The 19,314-nt window shown below is 40.0% G+C and overlaps 3 protein-coding genes and 1 long non-coding RNA gene across 4 annotated transcripts in view; 3 read left to right on the top strand and 1 right to left on the bottom strand.

The window, feature by feature from the left end:
* Positions 1-19,314, top strand: part of LOC116064544 (zinc finger protein 239-like) — an 893,026-nt gene that overhangs the window by 179,695 nt on the left and 694,017 nt on the right. The gene's annotated exons all lie outside the window — the stretch shown is intronic.
* LOC116034141 (hemicentin-1-like) overlaps positions 1-19,314 on the top strand; it is a 1,482,957-nt gene that overhangs the window by 1,332,460 nt on the left and 131,183 nt on the right. The window lies entirely within an intron of this gene.
* LOC118493596 overlaps positions 1-19,314 on the top strand; it is a 61,138-nt gene that overhangs the window by 5,816 nt on the left and 36,008 nt on the right. The window lies entirely within an intron of this gene.
* LOC116039465 (programmed cell death 1 ligand 1-like) overlaps positions 9,619-19,314 on the bottom strand; it is a 37,785-nt gene continuing 28,089 nt past the window's right edge. The window contains exon 4 of the mRNA XM_035993982.1: positions 9,619-9,878. Within this exon, the coding sequence (XP_035849875.1) occupies positions 9,700-9,878 (179 nt within the window). The 3' untranslated portion in view covers positions 9,619-9,699. The remainder of the gene's footprint in view (positions 9,879-19,314) is intronic.

The following is a 19,314-nucleotide window of genomic DNA, read 5'->3' as shown; positions in this document are numbered from 1 at the left end:
AAGCACTTCTGAGACAGGATGTGCATAAAAGGAAACAAAAGAAAAGAGCGTGTCATAAGAAGGAACTTCCTCGGCAGTCTAGAATTATAACAGCATAACTAGGAGAGGCACTATATTATTGATTATACGATAGGTAAATCTGATGACTGTAAAGAGAAGCAGAGAAAAGCAGGGGTGTTGTGTCTGCAGCTATACACCCTGCCCCGCCGGTCTAGGCGTTCACTGCAACTCCTCACTCCCTAACTATAAGCTTTATCAAAGAGGAGAGTTTTCAGTTTAGTCTTAAATGTAGCGACGGTGTCTGCCCCCCGAACCCAGATTGGGAGCTGGTTCCACAGGAGAGGAGCCTGATAGCTGAAGGCTCTGCCTCCCATTCTACTTTTAGAGACTCTAGGAACCACAAGTAACTCTGCATTCTGGGAGCGTAGTGCTCTAGTGGGACAATAAGGTACTAAGAGGTCCTCAAGATATGAAGGTGCTTGACCATTTAGAGCTTTATAGGTCAGAAGAAGGATTTTAAATTCAATCCTGGATTTTACAGGAAGCCAATGGAGAGAAGCTAATACAGGAGAAATATGATCTCTTTTCTTAGTTCTTGTCAGAACACGCGCTGCAGCATTCTGGATCAGCTGGAGAGTCCTAACGGACTTATTTGAGCATCCTGATAATAAGGAATTACAGTAGTCCAGCCTGGAAGTAACGAATGCATGGACTAGTTTTTCTGCATCGTTTTGAGACAGGATGTTCCTAATTTTAGCAATGTTACGAAGGTGAAAAAAGGCTGTTCTAGAGGTGTGTTTTAGATGGGCGTTAAAGGATAGATCCTGATCAAAAATAACTCCTAGATTTCTGACAGTAGTACTTGAGGCCAGGGCAATGCCATCCAGAGTAATTATATCTTCAGCTAATGAGGTTCGTAGGTGTTTGGAGCCCAGGACAATAACTTCGGTTTTGTTTGAGTTTAACATCAGGAAATTGTAGGCCATCCATGATTTTATATCTTTAATGCAAGCTTGAAGTTTAGCTAGCTGGCTGGTTTCGTCTGGCTTGATTGACAGATATAATTGGGTGTCATCCGCATAACAGTGAAAGTTAATTGAGTGTTTCCTAATAATATTGCCTAGAGGAAGCATATATAAGGAGAATAGAATCGGTCCAAGCACTGAGCCTTGAGGAACGCCATGGTTAATTTTAGCGTAATTGGAGGGTTTATTGTTAACATTAACAAATTGCGATCGATCAGAGAAGTAGGACTTAAACCAGTTTAGTGCGATTCCTTTAATGCCAACTAAATGTTCCAGTCTCTGTAAGAGGATGGTATGGTCAATAGTATCGAATGCAGCACTAAGATCTAATAAGACAAGTATGGAGACAAGTCCTTTGTCTGATGCAGTTAGAAGATCGTTAGTGATTTTCACCAGTGCCGTCTCTGTGCTATGATGCTTTCTAAATCCTGACTGAAAGTCCTCAAATAAGCTATTGCTATGTAGAAAATCACATAACTGGTTAGCGACTACTTTCTCAAGGATCTTGGAGAGAAAGGGAAGGTTAGATATAGGTCTATAGTTGGCTAAGACCTCAGGATCGAGGGTGGGTTTTTTCAGTAGAGGTTTTATCACAGCTACTTTAAATGACTGCGGTACATAACCTGTCAATAAAGACATATTTATCATATCTAGCAATGAAGTGTTAACCATGGGTAACGCTTCTTTAAGTAGCTTCGTTGGGATGGGGTCCAAGAGACAGGTAGATGGCTTAGCTGAAGAGACCTTTAGCATTAATTGTTGAGGGTTTATAGGATAAAAGCAATCTAAGTATATGTCAGGTCTAGTCGTTCTTTCTAGCAGTCTGTCAGTTAAAGGTGACCCATTAGAGGTTGGGGGAAAGAGGTGATGAATAGTATCTCTAATTGTTATAATTTTATCGTTAAAGAAACTCATGAAGTCATCACTACTCAGAGCTATAGGAATAGATGGCTCAACAGAGCTGTGGCTATCTGTCAGCCTGGCTACAGTGCTGAAAAGAAACCTTGGGTTGTTCTTATTTTCTTCTATTAGTGATGAATAGTAGTCTGATCTGGCCTTTCTTAGGGTCTTCCTATAGGTTTTCAGACTGTCTTGCCAGTCTAAACGAGATTCTTCCAGTTTGGTGGAACGCCATTTACTTTCAAGTTTGCGCGAGATTTGCTTTAATTTACGAGTTTGGGAGTTATACCAAGGTGCTAGTTTCCTTTGCTTCATCGTCTTCTTTTTAAGGGGAGCAACAGAGTCTAAAGTAGTCCGTAGGCAGGCCGTAGCACCGTCTACGAAATGATCAATTTGAGAGGGACTAAAGTTTACATAAAGATCCTCTGTTATATTACGGCACGTTAATGAGTTTAGTGCTGTTGGAATATCTTCCTTAAATTTAGCTATAGCACTGTCAGATAGGCTTCTAGCGTAGAAGCTTTTATCTAATTTCGTATAATCGGGTAGTAAGAATTCGAAAGTTATTAAGAAGTGGTCTGATAATAAAGGATTTTGCGGGAATACTATTACGTCTTCAATTTTGATGCCATATGCCAGCACAAGGTCGAGGGTGTGGTTAAAACAGTGCGTGGCCTCATGCACACTCTGACTGAAACCAATAGAATCTAGCAGTGAGTTGAAAGCAGTACTAAGGCTATTGCTGTCAACGTCCACATGGATATTAAAATCACCTACAATAAGTACTTTGTCTGATTTTAGGACTACACATGATAAAAACTCTGAGAATTCCGATAAAAATTCACAATATGGACCTGGTGCTCGGTAGACAACAACAAATATAATTGGCTGTACTGTTTTCCATGTTGGATGCTGAAGGTTAAGAACGAGATTTTCAAAAGAGTTATAATTTAGTTTAGGTTTAGGATTAATTAACAGGTTTGAGTCAAATATGGCTGCAACTCCCCCTCCTCGGCCTGAGCCTCTAGAAATTTGAGTATTAATATGAGTGGGAGGAGTGGCTTCATTTAGACTGACATAATCTTCATGGCCCAGCCAGGTTTCAGTTAGACAGAATAGATCAATTTGATTATCGGATATCAATTCGTTTACTAGTATTGCTTTAGAAGACAGAGATCTGATATTTAGTAGACCGCATCTAATTTTCCTATCCTGTTCTATCATTGCAGTGGTAGTTGTAATTCCAATTAGGTTGTTAAGTATTGCCCCTTTTTTGGTTACCTGTGGCTGACGTGAACTGGATGCTAAATTGACTATGTTTGCAGTCAACTCCTTATTACTTAGGGGATTCAACACTTTGTATGGTCTATTGTTGATTATAACTGGAATAGTACTAGTATTACATGTTACCCTGCAGAAAACATTTTCAGATTCATTCACTTGTAAAGTGCCATTAGGATCAATACCTGGGGGGCATGAATCTGTGATATTTTCAACAGAACATAGTCTATTGGTCTATACCCTGGCTGTTTACAGCCTTAGCACACGTAGTGTTTCCTCCACAGAGAGACTGAAGGCTCCTCTCCCTCTCTCTCTGCTGCTACCACGTCCTCCTGGTTGGACTGCCTGCTGCCTGATGTGAGCTGTGATAGAAAAATGATAACAAAGTTCCTTACAAAAATCAAATACTAACAAAGTTCTTATTGAGAACTGTTCTTGGGTGATTTACAATTAAAATAACTTGCTTTCAAGTAGCCATTAGAAAATGTTTAGGCTTTAAAAACACTGTGAACATTTTCCTTATGCTGACCTGCTTGCAAATGCAACAGAAGACATGTAATTAGAGTTAGGATAGCCAGTCTTTGTCATAACTAGGACTTATAAGTACTTATAAACATTCTGTCATTCTTGTTGTCTTGTAATTTCATCCTCTTGGCTGTAAATGTAACTATCATTACTGAGTTTGTTTTTATGCTATGCTATAATAATGAACATAACTATGAAGATGAACCAGTTAAGCAGTGCTAACACTGCATATGTACTGTATCTGTCAACCTCTTGATAGAATATGTTATATTCACAGCTTCTACATTGTACAACTTAACCAATACCCTAGCATTGTGTATTATCAGACCAATAGCAACCACAACAATGTGTAGTTAGCTGGATAATAATATGTCATAATAGACCATATAGCTACATTACTGACCTGTCCTGCAGGTCCCACAATGTCTCATTGTTCTACAGAGATGACCATAATTAATACAGCTCCATTGAGTAAGGCCTCACTAAGCCTACATGATCCCTATGGCAAATTAGCTCAGTAACGTAGCTACAGTAAGCCAAAGTTACTTGGCTTGGCTAGCATTTGTTTTAGATAGCAGTTAGCTAACGTTAAATGCTAACTTACACAGCTGTCCTAGCTAGTATCTTATTACAACGAAACAACAAACGTCTAGTAACCATGCTTACAACATAGATCACAGACAATATATATGATATACTTACACTTTATTAATCTTGTAGGAATCCACTGTTTAGGAGTTGTTTGTGTGTCCTCCAGACTCAGAGTCTCTAACGTTAACTGCACTGAGCTGTCACTCAAGCGTACTCCAAAAACTCATTAGCCAATGGGGACGCACTCCTGTAAGACCCGCCCACGCGAGACGTTTGTGCCAGAATTGCAAACAAAGACTTTAGAAGTGCAAATGAGAAAGCTGGGAGCAAAAGACTGATCATTGAGAAAGAAGCAGAGGGAACTGTAAACAAAAGGACACAATATCAAACAAATACAATACCAATATTTTACAACTACACAGATGTTTTGTTTACAAGTTTTAAGTTTGACCTTTGAGGTGACCATTTTTTTGCTTGAGTTAGTGGTTTTTGTTTGATACCTGAAAAGTTTTGCTTGGAATTAAAGACACTAAAATAATCCCATACTCTCCAGACTACTTACTGGAGTTCAGCAACTACACAGAACATATACAAGTACAGTACTTCACAGAGAAAAGAGGAAAGGGGAGTGTTTTTGGTTCACAAGGTGAAGGGATGTCCCGCCTTAATCTGCCTCTGATTGGTTTACCTTCTAAATGCCTAAACATAACCAATTCAATCATTGAAGGCAAAGAGTACTAGCCAATCAGAGGCAGAGTAGGGTGGGACTTTTTTATTTTTTATGTTTATTGTGGCTAATTTGTGCTGGATTAGTTTGTCTGCCGGGGGCTATTTCACAAAACCAGGATAAAGATTAAACCGGGATATTCTAGTTATCCTGGATGAATTTAGCCTCGACTTGGTTGCACAAAAGCAGAGGCACCTAAGTTACCATGGAGATTTATTCTGTGCAGCTAGCCTGCTCCTGACCAGGCTAACAGCCAGGATTTATTCATCCTGGAGCCTTTTCTGTTCACTTAGCAGTGTTTTTCCCTTATTATTATCATCCTGCATTAAAATACAACAGGTCTATATTACTGTTCAGTTAAGTCCTGTTATTATTTTAACATTGTGACCATTATTTATATAAATATTCATGTGACAGTCATTGGTGCTGTTATATTGCCTTCATGAAGACTAATAAACTGCTGTTCATATTGTTGTTAGAATATAGTATGACAGTTGTTGAGATAATTAGAAAAGGCTGATACAGTTTTAAATGTGTTTTAAATGGTCAGTGATGAAGATAATATATAAAGTCTATACACGTGTTTCTATAATGAAGTCAGTGATGAAGATAATATATAAAGTCTATACACGTGTTTCTATAATGAAGTCAGTGATGAAGATAATATATAAAGTCTATACACATGTTTCTATAATGAAGTCAGTGATGAAGATAATATATAAAGTCTATACACGTGTTTCTATAATGAAGTCAGTGATGAAGATAATATATAAAGTCTATACACATGTTTCTATAATGAAGTCAGTGATGAAGATAATATATAAAGTCTATACACATGTTTCTATAATGAAGTCAGTGATGAAGATAATATATAAAGTCTATACACATGTTTCTATAATGAAGTCAGTGATGAAGATAATATATAAAGTCTATACACGTGTTTCTATAATGAAGTCAGTGATGAAGATAATATATAAAGTCCTATACATGTGTTTCTATAATGAAGTCAGTGATGAAGATAATATATAAAGTCTATACACATGTTTCTATAATGAAGTCAGTGATGAAGATAATATATAAAGTCTATACACGTGTTTCTATAATGGTTCTAACAACAGCAGACTGGTCAGAGACCAACACATCTTTTTAGATGATGTATTTCTTGTTGTATTCCTTGACAGTAAAGGATCATGTACAGTACAGCACAGTGTGTGTTCTGTCCAGTAAACTGGGACTATCATTTGAGAGGATTGTGTAATTATAAAACCTATCCTAATTGTACAATCCTTCTTAGTTCTAGTCTTAGTTCACTGGACCAGTAACTATATAGTGTAGATTACTGTACATCCATGAAATAAGAGGGAGAGGACAACTCAATGGTTTTTGATCTTATATTTAGCTTGGGGGGGAATAACTGATGAATCTACTCCGTTACAGTCATGTTTACAGTGTGCATTATATTTATCACTTAATTATCTTTATAGTTTCTAGATTTCAGAGTCCAAGTTCTTCAGTGTCTTTCTTTTCTATGTCCATATATACGAGGAAACAAAGAATATAATATGTAGAGAAGGAAACTTGGCCTCTGTAAAAACTTAGTATATATATTACGGGAAAAATAAATATGTTGTAACATTTGAATCCTAAACTACTTTTATATGCATATTGTTTTATTTATGTAAGGTATTTTATTGTGTAACCTCTCAGTTGAAGGTTAAGAGGAAGTTACAGTAAACAGAGCTTTTATTGTGAAGGGGAAAACAGAAGTGGATAAAGTGTGGTGTGTGGTTGGTTTAATCTGTGTTGTGGTTGAATAAAGTCAGACGTTCAGTGCCGTCTGGGTTCCAGCATTGGAAGTCTCTATTTTACAGCCAAACCTGAGTCTAGACTAGGGCTGCAACTAACGGTTATTTTAATAATCGATTAATCTGTCGATTACTTTTTCGATTAATCGATGAATCGGATAAAAAAACAAAAAAGCATTAAATTTACATCAACTCAATACTTACATACTTGTTGTTTTAGTTAATAGTTGTGTAAAGGTAAGTAACCCAAAGAGCAGATACAGACCACACACACACACACACACACACACACACACTTGAAGCTTATTCATTAAATTATTACCATCATTGTATTAAGTGCAAGTTAAGTTCATTTGTACACCACATTTAAACACAGCTTAAGATGACCAAGTGCTACAAAATAACTTTAAAATTAAATTAAAAAGTACAACACACACACATATATTTGTCAACAATAACTGATATGGGACAAAGCTCAGAATATATAAATGACAATAGATTGAAAAATTAATGGGCCAAAAAAAAAACCGTGTCTTTAGTCTTGCCTGCTTTACTACGGTTATTAACGAGCTAACGCTAGCTTGCTAACTTTACTACTGTTATTAGCAAGCTAACGCTAGCTTGCTAACTTTACTACTGTTATTAACGAGCTAACGCTAACTTGCTAACTTTACTACTGTTATTAGCAAGCTAACGCTAGCTTGCTAACTTTACTACTGTTAATAACGAGCTAATGCTAGGTTGCTAACTTTACTACTATTATTAACCATAGACTGTATATAAGAATGGACCACCAGACCCCGTGTCTCTGGACAGAGACCAGTGAAGGATATTAGAAGATCTTTCCCGGTGATGGCTGAGCGTTACTGAGCAGCCTCCAACTGAGCTTGAAGACGTAGATGTCTCGTGGTTATGACCCAATCGTTAGCCTATTTTTATAAAAACGTCTGCTACGGAGCCATAACGTGAGCTACAAGGTAATGGAGCCTTTTATACATTGTCGTGTTTCTTTAGAAATAAACAATGGACAAATAGAGTCTTTAAACTCTTCAGATGTAAAGTTATTCTCTGTCAAAGTGACGTCAAAATGAATGGCAGTCAATGGGATGCTAACGGGGGGTGATGGCTTGGTAGCATTAAAATGGCACCATAGGAGATTCGCGGTCTGAGGAGAGGCTTACCCCCTTGTTATTAACGAGCTAACGCTAGCTTGTCATGCTAGTCAGCTGGATAACGAGTAAACACCACACCAGCACCACTGGAGGGACGTTACGTTCCTCACTTCAAAACGGAACAGAAGTAGGGTTGTGTAGTGACTTTACCCTGCTGTTGAACTCCCTTCCTCCTCATCAAGGACTCCAACATGTTTACGTTTTAGGTGCTGAATCATCACCGTGGTGCGCCCGTGCCATGCCGTGTCGCTTTTGCTTATTTTGCAGTGAACACGTTTTTGATTTATTTAGTGTGAAATGCTCCCACACGTTGGATGACTTAGGTCGTCCTGATTTCTCTGCCTCTGCCGTGTGTTTCAGAACAACGTCAAAACCCTTGTGTTGACTTCAGGTCACATTGGCCCGTTTTACATTTTTGTTTTATATCAGAAAATATTGGACGTAGAAATAAGCGCTGAAAATGTGTAGAAGAAAAATTTTAAAATTTAAAACGTTGGAAAAAGAAAAAACAAATTGTGAAAAAAAGGCGTCACAAATGTCAGAAAAAAGTGTTTTTTTCAAGGTTGAAAGGAAGACAACACAAGGGGTCTCTCAGGTCTCTCTCCGTATTTCCTCTACCCCCGCTTTGCTCTTTTTTCTTTTCTTTCACTCCGCACTCAACTCAATTGCTTTTATCTCCGTGACTGAGTGGTGTGTCGCGCGACGCAACAAATCGATAATGAAATTCGTTGCCAACTTTTTTAATAATTGAATTTTATCGATTCGTTGTTGCAGCCCTAGTCTAGACAATAAAAGAAACCCTCGGTTACATTTATATTGTATTCAGTGAACATCATTTTCTTTTTCCTCTGTTGGAATGTAACTTGTAAACATCAGGTTCCTCCCATTACACCAGGTCGTCACATTGTGGCATCTTGTGAAAAGGACACGTTTTATATTGGCAGTGTCTCTGTGTTAGTTCAAAGGTTACAAGTTGATGAAAGGACACCTGAGCTCCTGGCTTCACTACTTTCTAGCCCTCAGTTAAACTTATACTGTAGCTGTGACTAACTCTTTGTATGAATGCAGACATTAAAGGTTGTTTCAGAGGAAAGTCTAGTGTTAGTTGTGAATGTTAAAGGACAATTCTGGCGCAAAATGAACCTAGGGGTTAACAGCAGCTACAACCTGATACTCATAAGAACTCACTGAGAGAGACTCACTCACCTGGAACCTGCAGATGGAAGGTTCTGATTGGCTCAAGTATTGATTTCCATTTTGAATCATCTGGTTTAACTCGACACTTGTATGTTCCACTGTCTTTTCTGCTCACTTTCTTCAGAGTTAAAGACAGGTCTCCGCCATTCATATATGTGTCCGCCAGCTCCAGCCTGTCCTTAAAGGATTGATTCTGGTCGTCTGTATAAAATTGTCTATCATTGTAACAGAGGACGGTATCTGGCTTCAGGTCAGGTCTGGTCCACTTTACAGCTCTGATGGAGGGATAAGCAGTCAGATATGGCAGAGTGACATTATCTCCAGGATACGCTTTTACCACACTCTCATCTGAAAAACAATAACAAACAATTATTAATAATAAAAAGTCATGTTATTTCAACCAGAAGGAAAAAGTGTTGAATACAGTATATACAACACATGAGAAAGCAGTCTGGTGTAAAGAGAGCTGGGAGTTGTCAGATGAACTGAACGGCCGATGCTTTATCATCATCAGCAGCAGACGGTCCTGATCTCTTGTTCTTACATCTTTTATATTTAAGGAAACCAGCCACTGCAACAGCTCCAAGAACCAGTCCAACTGCTGCCAGTCCAACGAGGAGGCCTACAGGAGAGGAGTTTCCATCCTCGGAACCTGAAGTTAAAAAAAAAAAAAAAAAACATGAGTCAGGAATTAATTCCCACAATGTCAACAGTTTATAAGACTGTGATGTGATTAAATGACCGACTGCAGCGCCACACTTTTTTTTTTGAAGCATTCAGCGTTGGTCTGTTGAACAGATTGGCTGTTCAGCTTGAAAACGAGAGTGAAAAAAACAAACGACTGTGACAGGCACACCCTAGGCTCCTTTCATTTTTCATCTCATCTGATCAATCCAACACACAGAGAGCTGTCAAAACTGGTCAAAACTGGTGAAAAATGACGTTTGAATGTTTCTTCTAAAAACACACAGGTTCAAACGTTTGGAATAAATATGTTTGTGTCCATTAGATGGCAAATGTACAACAAGATATACATAACTACTGGTTAAGGTATATTTATTTAAACAATTTTTGTTTTTAAAGATCTCGACATACCTACATATTACAAATCAAACAGATGTAGGTGTCTTTTATGTTTATGTGCTCTATGTATTTTAATTGTGGCAATGTTTAATGTTTGTTTTCATGAATGTTTAAAAGCCCTTCTGGGGACGGGCATTGGAAAATTAGCAATAGCTATAAATGCTGTGATGCTGTAGATTGAAGATTTGTTGCACAAATGTCTATATCTAAGCATCTGTCCCTATTCAAATTAATATGAAATAAATTAAATAAAGAAATCTCCAGGTACTGTTGTCTTCCTGGCGGGGGGTGAAACAGAGGGACCGTAGGCTCTGTTTATCTGCTGCTGAGAGCGAACTCTGTTTGTTGTGGGTACTGTTAGAATATATTTTGTGAAAGTGTTAAGAAGAGGTTTTAGAGTTCATGGTGCTGACCTCGTTGCCTCTTTATGTACCCTGGGTTATGAGAGACCATTTAGTTTTACAGTGATTAGACATTATAAAGAGAGTGTGAGAAAGATCCTCTCTGATCGGGGAGGGAACGAGGCAACAATGGTCAACGTTTTGCAAGCGCGGGATTTGTGACACAAAGTATGGAAATTACCTAGCTCTCATGAAACTCCTTAAGTTTGAGGAGATTAAAACACACAGGTGTTCAAATCCAACAATAGCGACTTGTCTCAGTTGAGCTGAGAATGAGAAGTCAAGGTCATGTTTTTATACAGTGTGTTACAAAATCGTTAGGAGCCGGCTGGAGCCAGAAGATCTGGACTGGATCCAACTGATGACAGCACCACCAGAGTTTGGGATGGAATTGAATAAATAAGACAGTATTTTAACTTAGATTACCAGATGCTGTGGGAACCTTTGACTGATTGTTAGGTGAAAGATAGTCCTTTGTTGTGTCTGGTCCGTGTACACGTAATTGTAGATTGCAGTGTCATTCTTCACTAAACTTGTTATTAACTTTAACTGGATAAATCCTGAGTCTTATTTCTCTGATCTACCAGTAAACGAACACCATTCAGAGTGTAGTGACCACAGAATTGGAGTCAGATTAAGTCTGGCCTTTTTAGGGCCGACCGGTCATCGGTCACATTTTAGAATAAATCCTACAGTACCATAGCAACATTTGTATTCGGTTTCACTTGTTGAATAGATTACATGGATGTATTAAGATAGATTACCAACGCCTGCTGGTATGGAGAGTTATTTCCTCTCTCGCAGGCGCAGAACCTACGTGGTACTTGGCCGTCGGCTGGAGTCTGTGTGGTGTGATAAGTTTTGGCCAAGTCAAAGGCGACGAGAGGTGACGGGAGGCGATGAGAGGCGACGAGAAACGACGAGATGAGGCGACGAGAGGAGTTCCCGGCCGTCGGCTTGGTGTGTCAGGTCCTTAAAAGACGTTTATGTTGAAATAATATATGTACAAGTAGTTATGCATCTCTTTGTACGTTTGCCCTCTCAAGGACATAATGTGCAAAAATAGATATTCCATTAGTTTGAACAGTTCTTCAGTGGCGGCTGGCCAATAGAGGGCGCTAGGGTGCCGCCCCTCTTAAGCTACAAAAAAATAAAATACAAAATACAAAATTTAAATAAATTAAAAAATTAAAAACAAAAATAATAATAATAATAATAATAATAATAATAATAATAATAATAATAATAAAAACAACAGTATGTCAATATTTGTGTGTTTGAAATATAGAATGCACCCAGTATTATGTGTAAAATATGATAGAAAATCATATTTGCAACCTTTCCTCTGCCTGTCTGAACGCCTCATCAGCTCTGGGGCGATAGAGAAAGCTCCCCCAGGAGGCGGGTCTATGTAGCAGTTAAGCCAATTGCTAATTTAAGATATGAATGTATGACATAAAATTTAGCCAATCAGCGTTCTTAAATCGAATCCAAGAAGAGCGATTATTTTATCGCTCCAAGCTCACCCCTGATAAAATTAAGGACTGGGCTCTAGGGGCGCCATTTTTACTAGATGACAATGGCGAGCGTGAACAGTACTCCTCCAAGACCCAACCCTAACTCGGTGAAATCTCTCCTCCAAGATCCGTTTGGGTGAAGTTTGTCGGAGAAAGTTGGGGTGAAAGAGCTGGGCCCAGATCAACCTGACCTCTCAATCAGACAGCAGGCTAGCGAGAAAGGGAAGCAGTATATGCGCGACTTCTCCCGTAGCTGGTACACCAGGAAGACTTGGCTAGCTGGGTGCACTCATGCTAATGCTTTATTTTGCTTTCCGTGCTTGCTTTTTAAAACGACGGGGACAGATCCAGCATGGACAGTTACCGGAGTGAGGGATATGAAGGTAGAGAAACATGAGAACACCAGGGCACACATGGATAACTCTGTAAAGCTAGCCATATTAGGAAGGGTGAACATTGCTACGCAGCTGGATGACAGCCACAGGATTGCGGTGAGAAAACATAATGAGGAGGTTGATAAAAACAGGCACATTTTATTCAAAATGATCGATTGTGTGAAGTTTTGTGGGGCAACCGACACCATCGCTACAGCGCTGCTGGAGAGGCTCAGCACCATCACATGGACAAAAGGCCAAACTTATTGCCCAGGCTTACGACGGAGCAAGTGTAATGAGGGGAGCCACCGGAGGAGTGCGGAGTGCAGCGTAAAATAGTGGATGTGTACGAAAATGCGCACTACGTCCACTGCTATGCACATCAGCTGAACCTCATCATGCAGCAGGCTACTTCACGAATCCCCAGGATCGGCACTTTCTTTTCCGACCTTGCAGGATTTTCTGCTTTCTGCTCCTGGTCTCCCAAGCGAACCACCGTGCTTGACCAAGTGGTTGCGCACAGACTCCCCAGAGCCTCTACAACACGGTGGAGCTTCCACAGTCGCGCTGTAAACACTGTGTACGAGCACAAGGATGACCTCCTAACGTGTTTCCAGACCATCAGAGACTCTGGGAACTTTGACCCTTCGACTGTCAGAGAGGCTGGGGGCTTTGTGATTATGCTCGAAGACAAGGCTTTCTGTTTTTTCCTGGCATTGTTCCACAATATCATGCCAAATGTGGACATGCTTTTCAGCCAGCTGCAGAAAAGGAACATTGACCCTGTCTTCATTAAAGCACTTGTCCAGAGGTTCACAGACAGCATGCTAACAATCAGGTAAATAACTATATTTACTATTGGCAGATAAAGCTGTTGTTGTTGTTAGAAAGATGAATAGCTCACTTCCAACAGTGTAAAAGCCTAAATGTGTCTTGTCATCAAAGTAAGTGATTATCATCGAGCACATCACAATTATATTTGTTTTAGTATTTTAAAAGGAAAGAGAAGACACAATCAGACTTGGATAATAATGCAGGAAAGTATTACACAGTTTGTAATAACTTATTAGAATCAGAATCAGAATCAGAAAGAGCTTTATTGCCAAGTACGTTGCACATACGAGGAATTTGTCATGGTGTTGTTGGAGCATGTCACACATACAAATATAAGAAGGATAAAAAGATATAAACAATATAAGTATAAACATATACACACAGTACGTATTAATAACGATAAAATAAATTTAAATAAATAGTAAAATTACTTATTATAAGCTTATTCAGGTGTCCACCAGGTCAAGCCTAGTTCTTATTGAATATTAACTTTATTGTCATTCAGACTATTACTTACATAGGACAAGTGCACAGCAGAACATTATATTGCATCCCTCTCACAAATGTAATAGAAAAAGGCTTAAAAACGCAATAACATAAGGGACCCAGGGCCTCCATTCCCTCTTTGTGTGGGGACAGCGCATCTGACGAGCAGCAGCAGCAGCCCATAAAGCGACGGAGGATGCTGGGACCAGGAGAACAACAGAGGTTGGCTACAGAGGTAAGTTGTGATGTAATTCTCAGTGTTTCCCCTACAACTTTTTTTCAGGCCTGGTAGTACGTTAGCCAAAACCCAAAACCCTGAACAATAAGCACCTTAGTAATCATATACCTGACTTGGACATAGGCATGTGTTCAGTCAGGATCACTTGCATCAAAATAGCTTTATTGCAAATTAAAGCTGATAACGTATCTTTTACAGGTATGTGATGCCATCCTGATTCATGCCAAGGAGAGGTTCTCCTTCACCCAGCACCTCGTCAGCGCAACACTGTTGCACGGAGAGTTGTTCCCACAACACAGTGTGAAGATCCCTGATACAGCGCTTGAAACAACCGTGGAGGCGTACCCCATGTTAAACAAGGCCAAGCTCAAAACCGAACTGTCCCTCACCTACAAGAACAGTGAGTTCAAGGCTTGTAGTGGTGCAGTGCCCCTTTACCAGTTCTTCATGGAGAACAACCTTCAGAGCACTTTCACAGAGACTGTCAGCCTCCTCAATATCCTCATCACCACACCCATGACAACAGCTGAGTCAGAAAGGTGCTTCTCTACACTGTAGAGGATCAAGACCTTCCTGAGAAACAGCATGACACAGGATCGCCTGAATGCTCTGGCTATGCTCTCCATGGAGAAGAAACTTGTCAGGGACATTCCTGACTTTAATAAAAGGGTCATTAAGAGGTTTGCCACTCAGAAGGACAGACGGGCAAAATTCCTGTACAAATAAGATGACACACACACACACACACACACACACACACAAGCAGCACTGACCACGTTTCTTTGTATATAGTTAGCATAAAAAAATCATCCAGTTATATATGGTACTCTAGAAAGTCTTAATAGTGCTAATATTACTGTATATACCGTAATTCCTCAAATAAAAACCGGGGCCTTTATTTACCTGAACCAGGCTTGTATTTGAAGCAGGCTTTTATTAGAGGAAGGCCTTTATTTCTAATTCTGTTTGATAAGTATAACTATTTTAAATAAACTGTTTTAAATGAAAAACCATAGCGTTCCAGTGGATAGAGATCATTCATTTTTTAAGAAACATTTGCAAAAATATCACCATATACAACAACAGCCAGTAGGGCGACAAAGCAATTTGGGTCAGAATGAATCAAACACCACCATTGTGTCAGTTTGAACCCTGTAAATGTACCAGGGATTTATTTCAAATACAGGTACTACAGTATTGCTGGTATATTACAATAAGAGCATACAGTAGTTGCTGGTTTGCAGCACACCAGTATCTGATTAACGTTACAGACGGTAGCTAGCTAGCTTTGTTTCTAGCTCCAGGCTAACTTCTTTCCTCCCACCTCCAGCTAGCTAGCCGTGCTCTGCTCTTGTCGGCTAATCTTGTCAGCTCGTCCTTCTGTTTCTTCCAGTATCAGATTCTCCTGGGGTCAATGTCAAAATGTCTCGCAGCTTTTTCACCCGAGTTTTCCTCCGCATACTTTAAAACCCTTCTCGTTTTGTTGTTGAAAAGTCCGTCACTAGCACCAGAGCCCGTCATTCTCTGCTAGCACTACATGAGACTCGTGTTACATCCAATGTAGCTACTGCCATCTATTGGCACCTGTACGTTACTGCAAACTACACTTGGCTGAGTAACACATACAGCCGCACTGACTAAAATACCGGTAGGACAATAATCCAGAAAAACAAAGTGTGGAAAAAAACATGAATATATTGTTGAATCTGTTAAATTAAAGCAGCCATATTATGCTCATTTTCAGGTTCATAATTGTATTTTAAGGTTGTACCAGAATAGGTTTACATGGTTTAATTTTCAAAAAACACCATATTGTTGTTGTACTGCAGTGCTCTCTCTCACTGCTGCAGATCCTCTTTTCACATGGTCTCTGTTTTAGCTACAGAGTGAGACCTCTTTTCTTCTTCTGTACTATCTTTGATTGCACTTGCACATGCCCAGTAGCTCAGATGTAGATCATGTCAGCTAGCTAGCTCCATAGACAGTAAAAGAAAGCTGTTTCTACAACTTCAGTCAGTTACAAGTCAGGATTAGCTGGGAGACTTCTAAATGAGGGCGCACATGTAAGTAGTTCTTTTGTAGATTATGGTGAACTTGTGTGTGTTGTAGCAGTGCTTTGCTATTGAGAACGAGGTAGCATGCTAGCGTTAGCATTAGCGTTAGCATGCTAACGAGCTAATGGTTGCGGTCAGCCTGCTCGTTTCGGCTTGTGACGTCACAAGCCCTGCCGATTTTGAACAGCTCACCCAGAGACTGAAGGCAGGGCACATTCAGAAACCGTATCTCACTCTAAACAGCATGGATGGATTTTTTTCAAAGTTTGTATGTGTGTGGAAGCACCAGAGACACAACATAACACCCCAAATCCCAGAAAAAGTGTTTTTTTCATAATATGGGCACTTTAAATTGGTAGAAATGTACATTACAATGAACTTGAATTTTATTTTGACTTAATATTATATGAAAGGCATTTAGGAGATTATCCACACTATTTTTTCCCCGGCCTTAATTTGAGACCGGCCTTTATTTGTCCGTGTTGACCAGGCCCCTGCCACTATCAGAGGCCTGGCTTTTAATTAACTACCGATTTTTATTTGAGGAAATACGGTATGTTGTTTTGTATCAATTAAAGGGGTGATAGAATGCAAAACCAATTTTACCTTGTCATAGTTGAAAAATGACAGTTTGGTGAGTAAATAGGACATACATAGAACCGCAAAATCCCAATGACACCTCTTTCCTCTGCAAATCTCACAATTTGAAACTGCCTCTGAAAACGGGCCAATCTCAACGAGCCGCCGAGTTGACGTCAACTCGGTGACTCCTCCTCATTTGGCTTTAGTCTCTATCTTTGTCACGCCCAAACATTTACATAGGCTACACCACTGATCTGAGGTAAGCTAGTCTTTTGAATCTAGGTCACGCAGATCTCTGCTATTCCATTACTAAATTCACTTCTGAAACTTTTTTATGCGATAAATCAACCATAGCTCAAATATAGGCCGTTTTATGAAAATTGACGGCTAATTGCAGTGTGTGTCGGAGTTCAGCGGCCGGTGCTGCCTGCGTTGCTACATCGCCGCCCTGCCTGTCCTCCTTCACAGACCCCGGCCTGCTGTGAGCTAGATTGAGCTCCGTCACGGCTGGCAGCCCGCAGTGCTCAATACCCACGCAAACTCACCCTTTCTGGGTTAGTGGACTACCAAACGCCGCTGCCCTGACAGAGCTCCAGGGCCTGCAGCTCCTCTCTTCCTGCTAAATGGCTGGTGTGTGACTGAGAGCGCGGTCAGCGAGTTTGTTACGCCAGCAATCTCTTACCTACCGCAGGTTCCAGTTAATCTTATAATGGATATGTGTGTTGAGTTATTTAAACAAACGATCGGGGAAATAAACGCCTCTTGTCCGTGAGTCTCATTGAGAGAGCTGGAGTTGATAGAGCTGGAGTGAATGGGATGTATTAAATTGAAATCGGACAAGTGTTAGCTAAGCTTTGTAAGACCTTGGGGAACCTGTAATATAAGTGCCATGACGAAATTCAAACTGTAAATATACTATAGTTATGCCAAGTGTAGCTAGCTAGCTGCGATCTTTTCCCATTGTATTGAATGGGACATATAGCTAGCTAGCTAGCTAGCTGCTCCTCCTAACAAGATCCCTCACGTTCATAAAAATGCCTTAAATTGAAATCGGACTGTGATATCAGCTGTGATATAAGTGCCGTGACGAAATTCAAACTGTAAATATATTATAGTTATGCCGGCAGCTGGCCGCAGAGCCCCGGTAGTGCAGTAATCTACAAAGGGCGACTTTGCCCTGGGTATGGAGCCCAGCAGGCTGCCACTTTCTTGTCAGACTGTGTGGAGCTCCTAAAGTCCGACATGTCTTACCAAATTTGCAATTAGCCATACATTTTCGTAAAAAGGGCCCATATTTCAGCTTTATATAGTTGATTTCTCGCATAAAAAAGTCTCAGAAGTGAATTTGGTAACGAAACATTGCAGTGTCTGGAATATGAGATTCTGTGGCGTCTCTAATGTGTGTGTATGGGAGAGAGTATAAGTGGTGAGCTTCTTTCACTCAAATATGCGAGTTTGATTGATGACAGCCAGGTCAAGAGGTCACGACCTGTCAAAATTTTGATTGATGTTCGACAGGTGTTTCTGACGCAATCCTTCCGGAACCTTCTAGAAAGAGGGCGTGCCTCAGACCGGATGTTTCCTGGGAGGAGTCCGGAAACTGCATATTAATGCATCGAGACAGGAAATTGCGTGTTTTTAAATGAGCCAATGGGCGTGATACGGGAAATTGCATTTTTTAAAAATGAGCCAGTGAGAGAAGAGGGTGACAGGAAATACGTAGATGATGGTTTTGAATGAGTTAAATATCTTTATCAGTATTTGTTATACTATTAGTTTATGTTTAAGATTGTTAAATCCGATTGTTAATGCATTCAATGTCTTTTAATAATATAGGAATGAACGCAAACAAAAAATATTAAAGCTATTAAACTATTTAAGCTGACATCCCACAAAAATATTGTCCAACGGTTACATTGTCATACTTGGTCCAACAAAGCGTGTTATCATTATATGAAATGGAGCATCTTAATAACTAATAACATGGGTCAAATTAGGTTTTACATTTTGTAGAAAATGTGTGCATGCATCGCTCTGGTTCGTATTTTTGGTTCCCAGTGTCCTCTGCTGCTCCAAGTACATTACAATATTACAATATTGCAAAGGAGAAATTATTAAGGACTTGTTTCTGCAGCTCTTTCTGTATAAACTGAGTGCTCACCAAAAGCAGCTGTCTCCCGCGAGCCGGAGGAAGGCGTCTTATTTCAGGGGCAACTGTTTCTGTGTCTACTGGGTCAGGGGTCAACCTCTGCTCTGATGAGCATACAGTAACACACACACACACACACACACACACACACACACACACACACACACACACACACACACACACTGTCCTCTGCCCTCCTGCGTCCTCCGCTGCTCCGTACTCATCTGGCTGTGCCTGCATCGTTCTGGCCCGGGGATCTGTGTTCACTCCCCTTTTCCCTCCACACCTATTTGTCCCCATGCCCAAACACTCTACCGGAAATTACGTTTTCAGTTCAAATGAGCTAACCAGTGAGAAGTCAAAAAAAAACATT

The sequence above is a fragment of the Sander lucioperca genome, chromosome 17 (assembly GCF_008315115.2).
Source record: "Sander lucioperca isolate FBNREF2018 chromosome 17, SLUC_FBN_1.2, whole genome shotgun sequence".
NCBI classification, from domain to species: Eukaryota; Metazoa; Chordata; class Actinopteri; order Perciformes; family Percidae; genus Sander; species Sander lucioperca.
This window is presented reverse-complemented; position numbering and strand designations above follow the sequence as displayed.